At 39.2% G+C, this 22,342-nt stretch overlaps 2 protein-coding genes across 6 annotated transcripts in view; both read right to left on the minus strand.

The window, feature by feature from the left end:
- Nucleotides 1-22,342, minus strand: part of LOC103187599 (cell migration inducing hyaluronidase 1) — an 80,494-nt gene that overhangs the window by 48,417 nt on the left and 9,735 nt on the right.
- The window catches only part of LOC103187600 (cell surface hyaluronidase-like), a 59,422-nt gene that overhangs the window by 6,432 nt on the left and 30,648 nt on the right, over nt 1-22,342 (minus strand). For all 5 annotated transcript variants that reach the window (XM_007907175.2, XM_007907184.2, XM_007907169.2 and 2 more), the window contains 8 exons: nt 21,612-21,697; nt 19,695-19,826; nt 19,516-19,551; nt 17,681-17,833; nt 17,378-17,555; nt 15,598-15,813; nt 10,212-10,420; nt 753-935 (listed from right to left, as the gene is read on the minus strand). In XM_007907175.2, the coding sequence (XP_007905366.1) occupies nt 753-935; nt 10,212-10,420; nt 15,598-15,813; nt 17,378-17,555; nt 17,681-17,833; nt 19,516-19,551; nt 19,695-19,826; nt 21,612-21,697 (1,193 nt within the window). The remainder of the gene's footprint in view (nt 1-752; nt 936-10,211; nt 10,421-15,597; nt 15,814-17,377; nt 17,556-17,680; nt 17,834-19,515; nt 19,552-19,694; nt 19,827-21,611; nt 21,698-22,342) is intronic.

The following is a 22,342-nucleotide window of genomic DNA, read 5'->3' on the forward strand; positions in this document are numbered from 1 at the left end:
ATGGGGCATGTTAAGAGTTTCACTTGTAATCCATTGACAGAACAAAAGATGGACTTTTATTTATTCCGAAATGGGCATGGCAAATATTTGAGCAAACAAAAATACATCAACACAAGTTTCCTTATATAAAAGAAAAGCTACAATCCAAAAAAAGGCCTAATATTCTGAAGGGCAAACTATTATTAAAAGATATTAATTGGCATATCTTCGAATAAGAGGAATCCTTATTAGAGATGAAAATAGCTTTCAACTACTCTGAAATTGGGAGCAACAGTTGGTTGACAATTTCCATGTACAACTTCTGCTATCTATGCTATTTACATAATAAAAGAAAATGCCTATTTTTCCATCTGGAAAAGTATATGTACTTTTACTCATCTTTCTAACGATCTGCTTGTTAGTGTGCATTGAAAATGCCACAATTGTATATATCAAAATGGTAGCTAGCAATGGAAAGGCCATTTGTTAGCTGATACTTCAACAAATAAACCATGTGCACTAGGAGTTTCAGTTCTGATTATGGCAGCTAGCCTCATGGAGTTTGCACTTTAATGTACTGTAACAACCAATATGGATTCCCTCTTGCCAGCAGGCTATTAAAGGCATGACTTCTGCAGACCATGTACAATCCACCCTCTTGTGGACTCTACCCCAATATACAGAGGAAACAATCCGACAACTAATCCTCAAAACATTCAAACAATTAGCAATTGACACCTTCCTTTTAAAAATAGCAGACAAACAGTACCTACCCCATATCACTGTCAAAGTAATACAAACTCTTGTCTGGGTTTTTCTGTAAAGTGCTGAATGAAGATGCTGCCTTATATCGTTCCACACTGTGTACTCTTCCAGTCTGTCGCTCGTTTATATCAGACATGATTTTAAAAACTGTTCCTCTAGGATAGCAGAGACCAACTTGGATCCAGTCCCCTCTGTAAGACAATAGGTTTATTAGAACATATTGCAAAGCCCTTCAAAGAAAAAAAAATCTGCTTGATGAATTAAAACATTTATAACGTTTTTTTTTGTCTGCCGGGCATCTGACACATGAAGAAATTCATTGTCATTCTTAATCAACGGTCGGCAGTCAGCCTTTCAGCTCCCACTCTGTGTATCTCCATTCTGAAGCCCTTTCACCTTGTCCTTTCCCTCGTCTCTTTCAAGATCCATCTGAAATCCTTCTTTTAACGCGCCTTCAGTCAAGACCCCTCTTACCTTTGTTCCCCCCACCCACCTCGCCCGGCAGAGACCCCATTTACCTTCCCCTCTCAAGGAGACGCTGCTTAAATCTGCCCCATCCCTTCCTCCCGAAGGAGAATAGTCGCTAGTTGGTCATTTGACACCCTACAAGTGCAGGTTTGAGGCAACTGTTCACTAAAGCAGTGTAGCAAACAGTGTCAAACATGAAAGTTTGATAGCTTGCAGAGATGCTATTCCACAAATGTTGATAACCAACACAAAGCACAAGGGGAGAGAGTTCCCAGATAGTTCTGTTTTTCAGATGATTTGTTGCCATAGTACGAGAAGTGGCCATTTGAAATTAATTATTAATAGTCTGTGGCAGCTTACAACATTTCCACTGTTCCATTGGTTTAGTGAAAGTGCATTGACGTTATATTTAAAGCACAGTTTACATTCCAATTAATTTCAAATCAACCATGTATCAATTCACATGGCTCTGCATAAAAATCTGATTCAGTGCTTTGGTCGAGTACTATGAGGCCATTTGGAAAACCAGACAGAAATTGAAATGCCCACAAATTTGTCATTTAGCAATCCAACTCAAACTTAACAAGGCATATTGAAACTATATAAACTATAAATTGCACTCAATTAATAAGTGCACTAGAAAGGTTTCCTTGTATACAGTACGATTTAACGATTAGAACTTGAGTTGTGGCTAGGAACAATTAAAGAGCAGTTTAATCTCTAGAGAAATTGGAAAAACACTAGCTTAATCTGACAAATGCAGAAAGTAATAAATCAANTTTTTTGCAGTATGGTTTTATCCCATGGGATACGCTTAATGTTTTTGTAATTTCCCATGAATGCATTAACAATGAAAAGAATTTCAATAATGTAGCATAGTTGACTCAGTGCAACCACTCCTGGGATCAAATCATGTCAACAACGGGCAAAACACTGTATGTCAAGACAGTCTGAAGGATAATTCGGCTTCAGATAAATTTGGACAACGGAGATCATGCCCGCACCTCAGCATATATTCTCAATCATGCTTTTACTATTTTATACATTTACAAGAACAAATGAAAGCAAGGACAAAGAAAAGACCATTTGGCTCATCAGCCATGCTCCCTCAATCACAAGACAACACCAATCTTATCGGGAACTTCAATTGTCCATTTAATCTCAAGGGAAAGTCCCGAATAAAAACTGCCCAATCCTAAAGACAAATCAACCAAAACTTGATCTTTCGCCTGCCCACATGTCTTCTGATCACTGCTGAGTTAGAACCCCTTCACACACATTCCTAGTCCTACCTCCAGAGCATGAGATCATCTTCACTCACACCCATCACTGGAAGTTAGATCCCAGAGATGACACGTGTGCACAGCACATTCAGGATGTGTTCTGCACATGCACAGGTCTTGATGTCATCGTGCAAGTGTGGCAATGACAGGCAACTTATGCCAATTCATGCAAAGTCATTAAATAATTATTTTGTGATCTCTACCACCCATATAACAGTAACAGAGGGCGAGAAATGCACCCGAATATTCAGCCAAATATAATTTTCTTTCCCTATCATTAAAGGGCATTAAAGATCCCCAAATCAATCTCTAATGATGCTTTACATTTGTGTGGAAGTATGATGGCAATGAATACTGCTTAATAACATGAAGGCTTTTGCCCAAGCATGAAACATCATTGGGTTGGAGGTTTTTGGAATTGGGAAAACTGACCATTTTACATTACACGTTGTTTCCTGTAATGGAACTTGTATCAAGAAGCAAACCCATAATGGCTTGAGTCAAATATTCTTCTCTCGTCTACATAAAGTATGTATCCCTGAGTCCAGAGACATCAAGTTAAAGGGCACATGGGGAGCAACTGTGTGCTCACTTTGTGTTTGCCAGAGCTCTAAAAGTGCACTTAAAACTTCCCACTTTCTAGTAAAATTGTAGCCTGGTGAGTATCACAGCCGAGTTCAATAGAAGCCTTTCTTTCAGACTTGTCCGAATTAGTAAGCACTGACACAAACTGCAAAAAACTAATTTTGCGTCAATGACAAAGTCCAACTCGACATCTTGAGATTAGCATTGACAACGGCACTCCACACCTCATAAGAAATCTCGACGGACTCTGCAAAGGCACATGAAACATTAACTATTCTTGCAGGTTTTGGTCAACAAGCAACAAATGTTAACTTCCCAGCAAGGTATGTGGCTGTCTCGCATTGATACATTTGCTTAAATGAGATACTAAAATAATGTAAATATAAAAAAGTAGCCAAAGTATGACATGTCTTTTCTGGAGACATGTTCAAGATAATCCTTGAGGTTCCAACTTTCCAATATATTTGGCGAAACATTTTGGATAAAGTCGCATTCCTCGATATTTCTGAACTTTATTAAAATTGGTAAAACACGTGAAAAATTAATGTGAAATCAAATTTAGGTTTCAATTTCCAGTTAGGCTACTAACACCAGCTGACTGAACATAGCGTTGTAACACCAAAGTTCCTTGGAGGCCAGTAGAATCCTAGTTAATAATCTTTATAAACATTTTCTGCAGTTTCGGGTCTACATTATCCACACTTTTGCTTTTGTTTTAGATGTCTTGTAATAAATAAATAAATCTCTTGCAGCAAAGGCCACAAGTCCATCAAGATTTCTTTCTAGTTCATCACGCCCCTCACAATAATAAAAACAGGGAAAATAAGTCTAATGGGGAAAATAAGACTAGAAGTTATGCTGTTTTGATGAAATGTTCCAGCCAGTCAAATATCTATTATCAACCTTTCCTGAAAAACACTCTACATAAATACTGAATAAACTTGACAAAGTAACAAAACAGGCCTGCCTGCCAGTTTTAAAAAAAAACCACAATTATTGACTTTCATACAATTGTATGGTTAGATATGAACTGATTTTTTGCAAGGACTGGACAAAGTGGTCTCGAGTGGTTGGCTTGCGAGATACCTCCACATATGCACTTGTTTTTGAAAATCTGAAACACAAATCAACTTAATTAGGAAAGGAAAAATGCTGTTATTTGTGATACTATGGCCAAATTTCTTGATTTGCTTTTTTAAAAATGCATCAGTTAAGGTGCAGTAGTTATATGTTTAAAATCTTTAAAACTGAATGTAATCAACTTGGCTGAACACATTACAGTTCAGATATTTCTGGTGACTATATTTTGCCCATCGCAACCCATTTTCATTGTAATTTGGGGTTGTTAAATATTGGACCATAAGTTTTGCTTAAGATTTGGGAAGTAAATTCCCTTAAGATCTTTTGAGCAATGTTGGGAGGCAAAAATACATAGTATTCAAAAGCAAGTCAAGCTTATTAATTGCTGAAGTTTTTTCTTATTAAAAAAAGAAACTATCAAATGTCTTCTGAAAATCCAAGTAGATTTTGAGAAGGGTAGTTTCTCCTGTTGCCCTGGTCAACAATCACAAATTGGTCATTCACTTCATTACTATTTGTGGGACACCGTTATGCACAAATAATCTTGAATCTTGCAGCAAGAATAGCCATTCGAACTTTCAACTCTGTGCTTGAGACTTAATCCAATGTCCTCCTTGTGGCTTCGTGGTTGGCTGAGCATTGAGAGCATTCTGTATAATGATATCTGACATATTTCCTCATCAGACTAACTAGTCTTCAATTTCCAGGCACTATGACTCATTTACTTAAAAAACATTTTTGTGTTTTTTTTTCCTCCAGTCTCCAGTGTGTAGACCTTAGAACTTAAGCTTAGTTAAGGGTAGGAAAAGGCAAATCAGCCCAACAAAATTGTTCTGTTTGATACTTCTCAATGTCAGCTTCATGCCTTCTCAACACATCGCTCAATCCTTTCTCTTTCCAGAAACAAATCCATTAGGGATTTTGTATAGCCTGCTTCAATGACCTTCTTTGGCAACTTATTCCATATAATATGACTGTTCTATTTAACACGTACTCGCTCCACCGAAACTATTACCCAGAACCGTGCCTATTTTCTCTCTTTGTTTTCTTTCAGATGTAAAGATGAAAACCCCATCTGGCTGAGGTGTCTCACAGGCTTTTTAATTCTAGGATTTCTTTCTTCATTGCAAATGATTTGCTGAGGTCTAACTTGCAAATAGTCATAAATGAGGCAAATCGTTTAAAACACTACATTTCTGTACTGATGAAATAATCGCATCAATGTAATACTGTGTGAATGGTTTCCTTTCACTGCCTTAGGTCCATCCATGCAACACACAGTAATGAATATGACCTAGGTTAACCTACAGAATGGTGCAAGTTGACTTAAATTTAGGTTTACCCATTCCCAAAGCCATGCGAAATTGTGGAGAACCCATGAGCTAAAATTCCGGTTGGTATTAAGCACAGCACATTTGGGCATGTTGGTTGCTAATGACATTTCCCCATTATGAATCGCACATCACCAAAGGCGCTACACATTAATGATGACTAGAATTCGGCCCACAAGTATCTAATTATTCCATTAGGCAGCATTTCTATGACAATGCACCAAGACACTACATCCTTGCAAATACTTTGAGTCATCTTCCCAAAGTGAAAGGCGCTATATGATGCCACCTCCTAAAGTTTATGCACCAACGATGTGACTTTTGTTATATCTTTGACAATGCAAATCAGACATTTAAAATGTGGTCAAAATTCCTTCCGAACCGCTTAAACTTCCTTAACAGGCACCTTTTGTGCCCATCTGCTGGGAAAATTAGATAATAATTTGGATGAGATAATTCAGATCAGACTAGACCAGAGATTGGATACAAAATACATCTTCAGTTGGGAAAGTCCATCCATTTAAGAATTGTAGTCGTGCAGACCAAGGAATGATAGGGAAAATGAACTGTATCCTCGTTGTGTAACGGTGAAGCATAATAATAATAATAATAATCCTTGCATTTGATATAGCGTTTTCACGTCGGAGACGTCCAAGCGCTTCACAGAACACACTGTAAGTGAATTGACTGTATATTTGTGGCGAACGCGGCAGCAATTGCGCACAGCAATGTCCACAAACAGTCGTAGATTGAAAATGACCATTTAATTATTGTTTTGGTTTTTTGGAGGATTATTATTAGGCGTGTGATAAGGAACCTGCCAAGGTTTCGCCTGCTGGAATTGAACTCAGGTCTCTCACTTGCAAAGCGAGTGTCTAACCACTGAGTACAGATCACATAGATTCCAATAGTTCTGGGCTACATTTGTGCTATAACATAGCATAGAGAGAGAGACATCAAGCATAGTATAATACTTGGCAGATGTGTAGTATTTTGTGAGCTATGCACTTAAGTTTACTAAAAAAAACACAGAAGCTACTTCTCTGTGCAAGTAATTTTTCGGTTGTTGTGACAGGTACTGGGCTTCCTCTCCTCTCCTAAAGAAGCTAAAATACGGCCAATTGTCTAGTTTGGATGGCTCCACTGTAATTTGCACACTAATTATACATATGAAATATCCCAATTGTGTCTGCTGTTTTTCCTTACAGTTATTATTTCACCTTCTGCTGAAACAGAAGCAACAAGACAGACAGCACCTTTAGCAAAGTTGTATTCTGTCATCAAAAACATATCATTTTTCATTTGACTTGTTTTTTCCATTACAATTCTAAATTCTAAAGTTGAAATTTTAGATGCATTATTGCTGCACACTGACATCTGTAACCCATCTGAATGTTGCATTCGCCCTGACAGATTGTTGAATAAAAAGCATATGGTTGCTTATCAAACATCTGTAATGCTATACTTTAAAATAGATCACTGAATATTTGTAAAATCAACAAAATTAAAATTATTAAAAGTTAATCATGACGTTTTAAATTGGTAAAAAACATTCACGTTGCCTTATAAGAATTTATCTTCATATCCAAGAATGACAGAAAAAAATAATGCTAATGAACTTGACTACATAATTTTGCCAAGATAATATTGTGTTATTGAATCAGGAGTGGAGACTTCAGCTAAGAAACAAACAAAAAAATCACCAATAGTCATGTGTTTGAACTCTTTTGCTCTGGTTGTCAAAGTTTTGCACAGAGCAACAAGTTTATTTTACTTTCAGTAAGTTTCAATGTTATAACTTTTTTTGGTAACACCTGAATGATTCACTGCTGAACGAGTATGCTAATCCTAATCTGTGTGAAAACCCTTGACAGACCCCAAGTATTCAAAGCCATGACACCATTGTTCATTTTTGTTTCTTAGCTTAAGTGTCCAGTGTGCTTTTGAATAGTAAACCTAATTTCAAAATTTATATTATATATATATATATATAGGTCACTTTCAATTTCAAATTTAACTCTCCTTGAATACTGTCTGGCTCATCACAAAAATGAGATTTGAGCACACAAGTTAACTTGCCAGTGATTTGAAAAAATTTTAAGCAATATTTAGTCCTGCTGGAATCTACACCTGGCTTCAAATTACATACCATAAATGGAGTGAAAAGAAATTTGCAAGTATAAAGGAAACAAGAATGCCTCCAAACCCTACTTTTCAGTATTTATGGTGCTAAAATCAGCACAAGAGCAGTAATTTAAGATTTTGTCACTTCTTTTATCTCCCAGGTATTCTCCATAAATATAGGAAGGACAACACACATAAACTGTGGTTATAAATGACAGCAAGAGTGTGATTTATGAATGTCCAAACCCTATTCCGTGAAAGAGACACTATTACATTAATGTTGTGTCAGTCTGGCACAGTTGGTAGTGCTCTTTGCCTCTGAATCAGAAGATTTTGGGTTGAAGCCCTACTGCAGGCCTTTGAACTCACATAGTTTAGGCTTCATTACAGTAATGGGGCCACATTTTGCCAATTCAGGTAGCTTTGAATTGCATTATTCGAAAAGAAAAGAGTTTCTCCCAATGTCCTTTCCAACAATCCCCCAGATAAAATTGGTCACTCATTTCATGGCTGTTGTGGGACAATGGCACAAATGCTCTGCCGTGTTCTCCTACAAAACACTTCACTACACCGTACATTAAATTCATGTCTCAAAGCCCTGTGAAGTGCTTTGAGCCATGGAAGGCATTATATCAAAATCAAGAATTATGAATTTTATTAGATACACTTACTTAAAAATACATCCAAAACATCAAAACCCAAAATAGTCTATGCATTCTTCTGAACATTTACATACAAATGAAAACTTGACTGTTATCAGCAATGACTTTCTACAGGTTACCAAGCTAAAGCTAACGATGTTTACTGAAATTGTGAACAATGTTGAAGTCTAGTTATTGGGAAGAGTTCTTTTCCAAAGAAAAGTAAAAAGCAATGCTTTAAAGAAACACAGCTGCTTTTAGTCAAAACAACTATCTTTCTCTGCATCCTTCAATTTGTCATGACTTATGGCTCACAATCCATCCCTTACTGCATCCCCCCACGAGAGTTCCTGTCTAAACAAGTGCAGCTTACCATTGCTGACTGTTTCTTTTCTTCTCAAGCTGTCTGATGACAGTAAATCACACTTAAATTTCAGGGGAATTAAATACATTTCATATATCCACAGTCATTATTTAGCATTAAATTATAAAAGAAAATCTGTTTTATTTTTGTGAATATTAAATCTTCCTTGAAAGAGAACAGTGGGTTTGGAGACGTAGTAGGCTAGAACTATCTTTGCTACACTTGAGGCTTTTGGAATGAAAATTGTTTCTCTTGTTGTCAGATAATATTATAAAATACTAGATTGTAACCTGAGTGTATCACATTAAAAAATTGAGAGAGATTATTCCAGTGGTAATCTTAGCCTCAAAACAAGCTGTGTAGCCTGTTAATTTGAGCCTGTTTATTTGAGAAACAAAGTTAAAGAAACCTACACATTCCATACAACACAAAATTACATTTGTATCGCGCCTTTCACATTGGGAGGACATTCCAAGATGCTTGACAGTCAGGGATTTGGACATAAAAGTAAAAGAAAATACTGGGCACAATAGTTTAGAAAATGATCATTTGACTGTTCATGCCTGGAGTTGAATCCAATTTTAGCAAAGTGGGAGCATGTCTTAGGGGTTGGCTGAATTCAGTATTAATCAGGCAACTTAAATGGCTGATGCTCTAAATTACATCATTGTCTGAAAGACACACTGTACTGTACCCTAAGAAACTAAAATTAATCCACATTCTCCCAATTTAGTAGGGAAATTTTATGGCACTCTTTTACTTGCTCCATTTTTTCTTAATTCTATTCACCAATTTATATCTTTCAACATAGAACCTCTAAAACCTACATTTAAATCTGTCACCACTAATGTTTCAGCTAAGAACATATTCCCGATTGCTGCAAACTGGCATAAGTATATGCTGCTATTTCAGGTACACTTAAATATTTGGAGTCCTGTAGCTCAGTTGCAAGCGAGAGACCTGAGTTCAATTCCAGGCAGAGGGCGAAACCTTGGGCAACTTTCCTTACTCCACACAGAGCCTAATAATAATCCCTCCAAAACCAAAAACAATAATAAATTGGTCATTTTCAATCTATGACTGTTTGTGGGACATTGCTGTGCGCAATTGGCTGCCGCGTTCGCCCACAAATTTACAGTCAATTCACTTTACAGTGTGTTCTGTGAAGCGCTTTGGGACGTCCTCCAGACGTGAAAAGCGCTATATCAAATGCAAGGATTATTATTATTATTATTATTATTATAAACAAGTTCTTCAATTCTCTGAGAAAATACCGTCTATTAAAAGTGATGCCTAAATGTCATTGCCCATCTAGAATTATTGTAATCAACAATAATATACATTTACATATCTCCTTTTGTATCAGGAAAACATTTCAAAGCGTTTTACACAGCTGACTGGAAGCCCAAGCCAAGAGGGGAAAAAAAGAGCTAAATAATCATTACAAAATACATTTATGATTATTATAAGCGGCAATTTTCTGAGACGTAAAGAAGAAAACGTGACTCGAGCATAATACAGCTGGAGGTTTGGATGCATGGTGAACGATAGTGACACGAACAAACAAATCGCAAGCCCTATATAAAGGTACCTGTTAAAATTGATTGGGTAGAGGACGATTTCCTTCGGCGCTCTGCCATTCCAACACAGAGTGTAGGCCTGTTGCAGCATCACCACAGCCTGATACTGTTGATACGGTGCTTTACGATTCACACCTTGCAGCGTCAGAACATGGTTGGGATATGGATCCCTTGTAATCTGAAGAGAGAGGTTCTCTGGGTGCCTTGCCTGCACGTAGAGCTAAGTAGAGAAAAGTGACAGTGATAAGTTACTGATGAGGGAATGTGCTGCTTGATGCTTCTGGAGACATTGGGATTTTACAAACTTCCAGCTCAAAGCTGCGAGCTTCAACATAATTCTAAAATAAGACGTTTTTACAATCCATCACTTTCCTAAATAACTTAGCACTTTGCATACATTGTTACACAAAAATAGTCAAATTGTATTAAAAAATACTGCTCAAATTTAAAAGGTAAAATTCTTCAAATGTGTTGTAAATCCACGGCCTCACTCCGCCAACCCCCACTCCACCTCTGCAACCCAGCCACTCCCTTCACTCAACAAACACTTGTCTACTACATTCCTCCTCCCTATTTGGCCCACCATCAGTGGACAGGGCTTCAGCCATTCTGCCCACGCTCTTTGGAACTCCATCTCAGAGCCACCTCCACCTTCCCCACTTTCAAGGCCAGCCTCAAGACTTACCCCACTGACTGCCCTTTCGGTCATCTTCCCCCACTCCCCAACCCCAATCTTCTTTAACTCTACTGAGCCCAACCTGGGCTTGAGTGTCCAGCCAGCTAAAGAATTTTGAGACGTCGTCCTGACTTGAAAGGCACTATATGATTGCAAATTGTATTGTATGAGATGTACTGACAGAAGTGCCTACACACTAACCTTTTAATATTTATCTTATTGATAAATATACTAAGTATGTTTCAAGACTTTTGAGATCAACAGATGCAGCTAGTTAATTTTTGATACACGTTTGTGCATTAAATATGGTGCAAGAATTACATTCAGAGGATTACTCAAAATATTCTGCTGCAAATGTTGCACTGCCAAAACTATTCCAATGATGATGTTTCAGCACATTTATTAATCTGGTAGTTTTTGGTAACCCCATTGTTTTTCATTTAATCTTTGGCCTGCTGAACAAACACAAACTCCACACCACCAGCCGACACACGCAGAGAGAAGCACTTTTGAAAATTAACACTGGTGCAAGTTTCTATGTAACTTGGTAATTAGTCAAGGATTATTAGCAGATTGCATTCTTTTATTAATCTCTTTAAGCGAACAGTCAGCAGGCATTAATCCATATTAAAGTCACACATTCTTAGAAATGTACTTTGGAGATCAAAACCGGTAAGTCCTTATAAAAAGCTACGGAAATATCGAATTCCATCCAATTAGACGAGAGGTTTGGTTGGAATATTTATTTTAGCCATATTAATTTAGGTCCAAAATGTATTGCTAGCTAATATTGAGTAGTACTGAACAGCATTTTATAAGAATGATTATAAATTTATGTCTTTTAATTAATGATTTTCAAAAAATTAACCCTAAGTTTTTATTGAGAAAAAAAAACCATTGTCTCTGCAAGAGTATTAAATTGGTCGTTCATTTACCTTGTGGCTGTTTGTGGGACATTACTGCATGCAAATTGGCTGCTGTGTTTACCCACAACACACACATTCACTCCATTTTACAATTCATCCTGTGAGGAGCTTTGAGAAATCCTCTTGATGTTAAAGGTGTTATACCAAATGTGATGTTTATTATTATTAATTATTAATATATCAAAACACAATAGTCATCAATTATGAATGACTATTGTATCTTAACATTACATTCACAGTTTTGCAACAAACATCAGCATTCCAGATTCTGAAGATGTGCGGAGATGAAGCACTTAAGAAAAACAAAGTGTTTACACTCTCTGGCACTCTCTTTTTCCATTAATTTGGTTCATGCTATTTTAAGACCTTTGGATCTACTTGTACACTTTGTGCCTCTTTTCAGATTCTGCCGATTAACGATCATCCTCTTTGTTCAGGGCTATTAAATAGACCTGCCCTAAGACCCATCTGGTCAGTACCAGCTTGAATAAGTGAACAATCTGTTAAAATTAAACTGAAACAAGAGTTAAAAACTGAAAAATCAACATCGAGCTTTGCATGACTGAAATAAACAGCTCTCGCAAAAAAACAAGTTGTGTTTTATTAGTTCAGACACTAAGAGTGTAATTTCTGAATTTTCTAAGAATTTTGTTTGTTAGGTCACACATTCTTCTTTTCCCAAGCCTTTTCTCGGTAAGACAACATGGCTACTAGCCAATAACAATTTAGAAAAGCTAAAGTGGCTTAACAAATATTTTTCCATCCATTTCGGGGGAATACATCAAAAGCAATTTTGGTTAATATCTCAGAAAGCTAGAGTATCTATTGCGGGTCAGGGACACAGAGGATTTGGAGAATATTCTGAGCTGGTTACAGTGCACATCCCTCAAAATTACATTCTTTTAGAAAGGGGATTTGGCAGATGTGCTTGTGTTTTTTTCCATTGGAAAGAAGAAATACATGTTCAGAAAGAGATACTCACCCACCAGAACACAATAATTACTTGAGAGGACAAACAAGGATACTTGGCAATGCTCAAATCTAGCAGAGGAGCATGGCGGTGGTAAACTAACTGGGTGGGGGGGGTACATGGAAGAGCAAAGGAAATTGTGGCAATTTGCAGATGAGAACTAGAAAATACAAAGCAGTCAAAATGTTAACATGGAATTTATGAACAGCTTGTAAAAATGTAAACAGAAATGGCTCACGTTTAAGAGCTAACATGGAGAAGATTTGTAGCCATAGATTTGCACTTGTACTGAATGTTGCAAACAATAACAACTTGGATTTATATAGCACCCTCCACGCCGGACGGGATCTCAGAGCGCTTCACAGTAATGGATCCCGGGGGCCGAGCCAAGGGGAGGGGTGACAAGGCCTGGACCAGGGTTTCAGCTGCGTTCGGAGAGAGGTACTGGTGGAGATGGGCGATGCGTCGGAAGTGGAAGAAAGCGGTGCTGGTGAGGGACCGGATGTGGGGGAGGAAGGATAATTGGGGGTCAAACCTGACGCCTAGGTTGCGTATGGGTTTGGAGAGTTTTAGAGGGCCAAGGATGGATCCCTGGGGTACCCCGGTAGGTAACCTGGTGAGAGCGGGAGGAGAAGCCGTTTGTGCAGATGTACTGCTGGCAGTTTGTGAGGTATGAGTCGAACCAGGCGAGTGCGGTCCCACTGAGGTGGATGACGGAGTTAAGGTGGTGGAGGAGGATGGCATGATCGATTGTGTCGAATGCAGCAGAGAGGTCCAGGAGTACAAGGAGGCAGAGGGAGCCCTGGTCATAGATAGACAGGATGTCGTTTGTGACTTTCACAAGTGCAGTCTCTGTACTGTGGGCAGGGCGGAAACCGGACGGGATAGGTCCGAAGAGGGAGTGGCAGGAGAGGTTTGCGCAAAGTTGATTGGCAACAACGTGCTCTAGGACTTTTGCGAGGAACGGCAGGTTAGAAATAGGGCGGTGGTGGCTGGGGTTTGAGGGATCTAGGGAAGGTTTTTTTGAGGAGGGGGTGATGACAGCAGTTTTGAGGGGGGCAGGGACTGATTGATGACGTCAGCCAGTAGTGGGCAGAGGAGGGGGAGCTGGGTGACCAGCAAGTTGGTGGGGAAGGGTTCGAGGCAGCAGGTGGTGGGTTTCATTGATGTGATGGTGGGTGAAAGGGAGAGATGGGGAGGAAGGAATGTAGGATGGGGGTCGTGGTCGGAGCAGGTGTTGGGGAGGGTGAAGGGGACAGAGAGGGCGTGTGGTGGGTGACAAGAGGCAGGTGGCTGAGGCTGCCTGGCGGATCTTGTGTATTTTAGATGAAAAGAAGTCCATGACCTCCTCGCACTTGGCATCGGATATGAAGATTAAGGAGGCCTGAGGGGGCGCATGGAGGAGGTAGTGGGTGATGGAAAAAAGGATTTTATGGTTGTTTTTAGCCTCCAAGATGATATTGAAGTAAAAGGCCATTTTTGCGCGTGTCAAGGAACAACAGTAGCTGTGGAGATGCTCGAGCCACAGTTGGCGGTGAACTGTCAGGCCAGTTTTCCCATGATCTACGTTTGAGCAGTTGGGTTTGGGTTTTTAGGCGGTGGAGATGGTTGTTGTACCAGGGAGATCGGGTGGGTTTGGAGATGGTCCTGGATTTCAGGAGGATAAGGGAGTTGAAGGTGGAGGAGAGGCGATCATGGAGCAGCTGGACGGCTGCTTCAGGATCTCCGGGGGTGGAAGGCCGGAGGGATAGGATATTTGATGATGTGAGGGCCTTTGTGAGGGTCTCAGGGAGTAGCCTTTTCCAAGGGCGGTAGAGAATGGTGGAGGAGAGAGGGATGTGAGAGGAGAAGGAGATGAGAAAGTGGTCCGAGATGGCCTTGTCAACTATACTAAGGTTGGAAATGTCAAGGCCGTGGGTGATGACAAGGTCAAGGGCATGACCACGGTTGTGGGTAGCTGAATTTATGTGAAGGGTGAGGTTTAGGGAGGAGGGGAGGGCAGTGAAGTCGGCAGAAGTGGTGCAAGGGGAGTTTAGGTGGAGGTTGAAATAGCCCATTATGAGTATGGAACACTGACAAATGGAAAATGAATTCAAAGTGTAGGGTAACATATCAGATTGACCTATTTATGAAGTTGGTGAAAAACCAAAAGACGGCTGTATACAGAAGTCACAAGTCCGCCAGAAAGCTAAGCACATAAGAGAGTGAAAATGCAATGTCGCATAACAGATTCAAAGTGATAATCAGGTCTATCATGAAACATCACATTTTTCAATCTATCCCTATAGAATTGATCCCCCCAGCATAATGGTTCTATCTATTTTAATGAACTAGAATATGAACTAGAAAATGTTCCACTATTCTACCCTATCTGAAGCCCCTTTTCAAAATTGTTTATTCACCCTTTTGAATGCCGTTCGCGCACTCAATTTGCCTTTCAACCCCTGGAACCAGGGTTTCATTGCTGCTTCAAAGGATACTTGATTGCATTGAGTTGCTATCCAATTTGTAGCTGCACTAATATTGATTTTTCATCAATTGGAGCAAAACAGAGCACGGAAATCATTGGGCCTCAACCTTTATGTTGAGGGCAGGGCTCAAACCTGTTTAAAAACTCAATCTATAAAAATCAAAAAGGATTTTTAAAATTGAAATGAATTTCAATCCTTCAATACTTTGTCACATTAATCCTTTTACTAACGTTGTTCATTGGAGTTTAAATATTGTGCAAAACAAAACGCTAGTATCCACAGAAAAATAGATCAATAAAGTTACCATTATGCAATCTGGATCCCCAAAAGTTATACAATATTAGTAAGCTATACCTGTGCATATTTTCCACCACATATGACTCCGTTCCATCTTGGCACACTAAGGCAGCCTGGATGACGAATCAGATAGTTGTCAGCTCTGGCTACAAATGTGTCTGGAAATCCAGTTACTGAACCATCCAAGTCGTGGAAAATAGAAGCTTTGTCCCCATCAAGGTCAATAGCTCCAAACCACTGGCCTGCTTTGCCAAAGAATACTTTAAGGTCCACCTACAAACAAGGAAGACAAATGAGGTACTGGAAGGGAACGCTCCAAAAGGAGGCCATCTGCTTTTTGATTCATGTAGGAGTAGAAATCCAGGACAAAATAATGTATGAAGCAATGTAACAGGCTATGTTTGCACATTTTATAGATTAACACCATTGTAATTAAAAGTACAATACATCTAAACACTCCACTATTTACCTTTGAAAACTACAGGCCTTGGAATAAGAACTGGAAAATGTTCCAGAATTTTAAGTCAATAATTTGTCTTTATAGTCAAAATATGTAATTAAATTTTCATTGTAAAAAAGCCAGACGTTTCCAATTCAATTTTTCAAAGTCCACTGATCTTGACTGCAGTGATTTTTTAAATTTCTTTTCCAAAATATGCAGGTATTATTTGTTATGCAGATGCCTACAGTGCTTGAATTTGTTAAACCTAATTGGTTTAATTGGTTATGTGTTAAATGCTGCCAAATAAGCATTCTTCTATCTAAAAAGTAACCTAGGCCAAATAATTAGGATTTAATGTATTTTGAAATGTTTTGCGATTGTTGGTTTGCTAGAATATTGATTGCCTAACACAGGAGTAGGTCACGTATTTCAGGACTGTGTTTAACAATTTGTTAAACTTTTCGAAAGTCAACCAGAGATTTTGAGTCAAACCCAGAAATATGAGCCATATTGTACTTTTTCCAAAAAAAAAATCTGAGTGATGTTCCTGTCACATTCAACACAAGATTTGGTTGCTCAACTACCTCGTGGGACAAGCATTTTGATATCTTTTGTGAAACTGACCCATGGAAGGTTCAATTCCCTTCGTCTTCGAGGCAACAAACCAAACAGGATCTCCACGCCTAAAAGTTATGCAATGACCCTTGCTGGAAATCACACAGATGAAGACAGGCTCAGTTATGATGTCATGTTCCCAACTCAAATAGCTAGTCAACACTCAAGAAGCCATTTAATGGCCAACCGAGCAGAGTACCAACAGGTGCCCATTGCAAGGTACGCATTGAGAATTATTACATTCAACACGCAAGCCTTTAGGTAAAAAGGAGAACATTGGCCTTCTTCTTCCTGAATGTCAATCTCAACATCTTCCCACTGCAGCAACGAGCTGTGTGTAAAAGAGCCCAGTGTCCTAGCCTCGAGTACTTTTCCTGGTGACCTGTTCCAGCGGTTTATTACTCTCTTGTGCACAGAATACCTCCTGGTGTCTGTCCTAAAATTGACCTGAAACTGGGCCCTCTTGTCCTGCTGCCTTGACATAACTGAACATATTGTTCTGGGGTTGTGTGTTTTTCTTTTTCTAACCCATTCAGTGGTTTCTGCTTGAGCTGCAGATTCCACTTCACGGACGTAATGGAGAGAATTTCACAGCACCGGTAACCTCAGGGTAATCCAGAGCCATGTTTATTTGAAGCAACTCTACAGCATCCCGCAACATAAACAGAACTTGATCAAATTCTAATTTTAAGTCTAAAGAAACTTCAAATAGTGATCAGTCATGATCACTGGCTTCTGGCTACAGACGAGTACACAACAAAGAACAGTTCTGCAACTTACACTCCTCTCCATCATCAGCTGAGACACATTGTTCTGAGGGCTAACTTGCCAGGAGTTCCTCATAAAAAATGCAAGTGCGCTAGAATATCTTTCATGGGTGGATTGGTATTTCTTAAATGTGCATTGCCTTAGTCGGACTGGACCATCATAGATCTGGAACCCCCGAATAGGAAAGGTTCTGCAAAACACAAGAGAGGGGGGGAAAAAAAAAATCAATCGACAGCTAAGCCCACACCGCTTGTTGCTTCTTGCATTATCAAGTCCAAAAAAGAGGTCTCATCCACTCAAGCTCTCATTGTCTACCTGTTTCTGGGAAGTGTTCTGTATTCGCCACGTGCTCCCTTTCCCCAGTATCTGTTCTTTCCTCCATTGAAGCCCACATTACTGCTTTCCCCAACAAAGATTGATTTGCTAACTTCCAAGCTAGATCCCTCATCTGTTGGAAAAGTCCCGTCACTACAGAAACAAAAACACAATTATTCACTCGTCAATTGTGCTTGAATAGCAGTATCAGCCAGAAAGAAAAGAACAAAATTAGTTCTGAATACAAATTTATTAAGGATGATTCTTCGTCTTATAGACTTCAAAATGGTGAACAAGAGAATAGCCATTTTAAAATTAAGACAATTTTGGATGTAAAACATATAACAAATTTTCAAACAATTAAAGCAAAAATACAGAAGATCATTGCTCAGGCCATTTAAACCCTTGGGGACTTTGTTATAAGCAGATAAGCAAAGGCTTAGTAAAATATATACGTGGCCAATAATACCATGTTCTAAATAATTGGTCTCCTGTGCATGGAAAATTGAATTATTTCCACGTATATGAGATAACAATCCCAACCAGAACTACTAAAATATGAGCCAAGTGTCTTTTGTGCCCCTAGCAACTGGCACTATAATTGCTATTCTGTTTGCTGTGTGGTCAATATCACAAACAAAGCACGATCGTGATATCAGAATAAAAAACAGACCCCATACTGTCTCTCATTGCCCGCAAGCAATCGGCTACCATGACAATAAACTGCAACACTTACAAAGCCCCTTATCACTAGAACCACATTAGCTTTACTGCTTATTAAACAAGGCATTCATACAATAAAAACAAATATATATGGACATCGTGGAACTTGCTTGAACTGAGGTGATTAACATAATGGGCCCCAGTACTCCAAATTCTTCCAATTTAAAATGTGCTTAACTTAGAAGTCCAAAGCAAAAAAAACCTTCCAACCACACATCAACCAATGGTACTGTTATGTATCTGTCACGCTACAATTTGCCAAACAATTACCTCACACAAATGATGACCAGCACTAAGCTTTCTGAATCATTAATTCATACCCTTCATGACCGCACAAAATCCTAGGGTATCTAATGGCTGACATTATAAAACTTCTCTTCAATTTTTATTTGATGCACAAAATGATAAAATTAAAGTGCAATGACTCAATTCAGGTGGAAATGTGCCCAACCTGAAATTTAAGGTAGGGCTTGAGAACCGACAAATCTTTGCACATTGTCTATCATTGCCTGGATCTTCAGGCTGAACCCAGAGCCAATACAGGTAGCTGCTTCTCAGAGGATAATAATGCCAACAAAAGCAAAGAATACTTCGATTTGAATGTATTTGTCTAGCATTGTGACTCAGCAAGCAAAAATGTTCTGAGTCTACGGGCAAGGTGACTTTAAGGGAGACTTTGACACTTTGTGGGTATTTTGGAACTAGTGTGGAACCTCTGTGAGGGATCCTGAGAATGGATAAGAATGTCACTAATCCTGCAACTGTTTTTTACAGGACATACTGTAAGGCAATGTACAAAAAGGAACAAGTGTGGTAAAGGTAGGTGCTCTTCAGAGATTAGTCTTTTAGCGATGTGAGTTCAATGTGAGGCACTGTATAATACAGCTTCATTTTGATGGCAAGAAATATTTAGAATGATTGAAAAAAAACTAAACAATTTAAATTACACCGACCACATTCGTCTCGCAGATTATTGTAAAATTATTTCTGCCAGTCGAAGCTTTGGCTTGAACTTTAAATATATTTTTAATGATTTGATTTGGGGGATTAGCTGGATAATGACATGGATTACAGTACTTAAAACATTAGAAAAATTATTTCAATAAAGTTACCTTGCTAGAGTCAATCCAATTCCATTGTCTGAGAACCTGTAGAAGCACAAAGGAAGTCACTCTTAAATTCCACAAACAATATGTAATTTACAGCAACTAGTAATCTATTATAATCACCAGTCTGCTATAACTGCGGTAGCAAGTAAAACATAGAGACTACATGATTTGACAGAACATACCCTGAGTTGCTGAATATAATGTCACCCCCTCTAGCCCAGGCACCATGATCATTATTTTTAAAGGCTACAAGACCATCAATATTGGCTGGAACTCGAGGCTTTCTGGGATCAGCATCCTGATGTGGACGAAACCTATGTCAAAGATACAAACCAGATGGTTAGTTCTGTTGCAGTCAAATGGAAGATTTATCTTGGAAACAGACACTGCTGTCAAAGGCATGTAGTTTCAATGACAGCAACAAAAATTACATTTGTAAAGCAGCTTTCACGTCGGGAGGATGTCCCAAGGTGCTGGACAATCAGGATTTCGGACCCGAGCTGAGGGTCAGGATTGGGGAGGGTGGAGGGAAGGGGGGGGAGGGGGTGGAAGGAGGGTGACCGATGGCTCAGTCGAAGAGGAAGGTCTTGAGACAGGTCTTGAAGGAGACAAGTGGGAGGTGTACAAAGTGGAGGAACTGCGGGATGGAGTTCCAGAGGATGGGGGCAGAGTGGCTGAAGGCCCACCCACCAATGGTGGAGCAGGGGACATGACACATCCTGCTGAGCAGAGGGAGCAGGCAGGTTGGTAGGGGCTTAGAATGTTGCAGAGGTAGGGGGAGCAAGGCAATGGAGGGCTTTGAAAGTGAGGACCAGGATCTTGAACTGTATCCTGTGTGTGATGGGAAGCCAGTGGAGTCGGGTAAGGATGGAGGTGATGGGGTCACGGAGCCTGGTGCGGGAGAGGACACGGGCTGCAGAGTTCTGGATGATCTGCAACCTATGGAGGGAGGAGTTGGGGAGGCCGACAAGTAGGGAGTTTGATTAATCGAACCTGGATGCTATGAATGCATGTATGAGGATCTCGGCAGCCTTTGGTGTGAGGCAGTGGTGGAGCCAGACGATGTTGCGGAGGTGGAGGAAGGCAGGCCAGGTCGTGGTACGGATGTGGGGTAGAAAGGACACTTGAGGGTCAAACAAGACGTCAAGATTCCAGTTTCGTCCACTAAGCATTTAATAACATTAGAACACAAACCGCAGCTGGAGCAGACAGCTGAATATTACAATCTTATACACTGATGTACAATTTTCAGTATCTTAAATAATATTGATCCAAATCCCTGATTGTCCTGCGCCTTGGGACAATCTCCCAATGTGAAATGCGCTTTATAAACATAATTCTTTGCTGTTGTTGATAGCAAGTGCTACTCTTTAAAATACAGCTTTCCACCTAGCCCATTAGCCATCCATTTAAAATCCACTTTAAATGCTCCGCTCAATAAGCTATTAGCAAAGGAACAAGGTGTGCTTTCCTGTTTCAGGGACATGGCGCCAGCATCCAGTACTTCCTGGTTAGAGAAACCAGAATGAGATGCAGAGTGAATCTGCTTAAGCTATGGGGGAACCTCAGACGTGTGTGAAATTTTTCATGATCCTGTGGCAGATTGTCAATTTAGTGGGAATCATCAGTAACATTTGTGAATGTAGGACCACACCTTTTTTCTCCAGCATTTGGCAAAGCATTCGTCTTCACCTGTTCAGGAGATGACTCATTCACAAGTCCAGAAGTGTCCCGAATAGAATAAGCTGGTCACTTTAGCGTGCTCATTTAATTGCTAATATTTGCCAGTGAATGCACACATGAGCTTTCCTTAGTGAAAACCTAAGCTGTGGCTATGTGTCCACTGGTGCTCTCCTTTATGAGAGCCACTGGCTATGGAATAGAAGAATGTAACACCTCTGACTATGTAATGCCTTTTGCTGTTATGTTGCAATATTTCAAATGGTATCTTTGAATTACTCTCTGCACCATGCCTTAAAGAAGTTAAGAAGTTTATTATGAACCAAACCCATGTTAAAGATTAATGAAAACGATACCAATGGATTGTGAATTAAAGCGAAGTAATTTGGGATGTTTCAATACAACAAATTATCTTCTACCTTGCAATGTCTACTGTAAGAACCTCTCTGGGATTATCAGCATTGGATTTTGTTGTTTTCACTCCATTCCCAATAAAGAGTCCAGCCTTGAAGATGGCGAGGGGAGGAGGAAAGAGAGGAGAAAGAATAAGCAATTTTTCAAACAAATAATAATAATAATAATAATCCTTGCATTTGATATATCATAATAATCATAAAAAAAACACTCCAGTATTGACATGTCCTCCCAATATTGGCAGGTCAGAAGCTAATTAAACGCCAAGTGAGCAGTAAGAACAGATTTTTTTAAAAATTGACTCATTCTATGCAACAATTTATTGGACACATGTTCCACCTTAGTAAAGTATGAACAAATGCAAAGTTCATTAGCTACTTAATCTGAAATGTTTCCTATATACAGCTTTTTGTTATCTAACTGGAAAGGCAATCTGTCAGAAAAATTTTTTTTACTATCCATTTCTTCCCCACCAAAGTATTGTTAACCCAGACAGAAAATTGATGTCAGTAACAATAAGCATAGCATGGCAAATAACCCTATTAGTTGACCATAGGTGTTTTCACATAAATCGTGCTTTTTTGTGTTATTATCTACAAATTGATGTCCCACTGAGCTCATTTAGAGTAATTTACTGTATTGTTGGTGTTCAGGATTTACTGCTATTGCTTCTGCTTCATTTTCCTCAGCTAAAAGCTGCCCAGCTCACAGCAAGTTTGTTTAACAGATAAATTTC

Source organism: Callorhinchus milii, unplaced genomic scaffold (genome assembly GCF_018977255.1).
Source record: "Callorhinchus milii isolate IMCB2004 unplaced genomic scaffold, IMCB_Cmil_1.0 Scaffold26, whole genome shotgun sequence".
NCBI lineage: Eukaryota > Metazoa > Chordata > Chondrichthyes > Chimaeriformes > Callorhinchidae > Callorhinchus > Callorhinchus milii.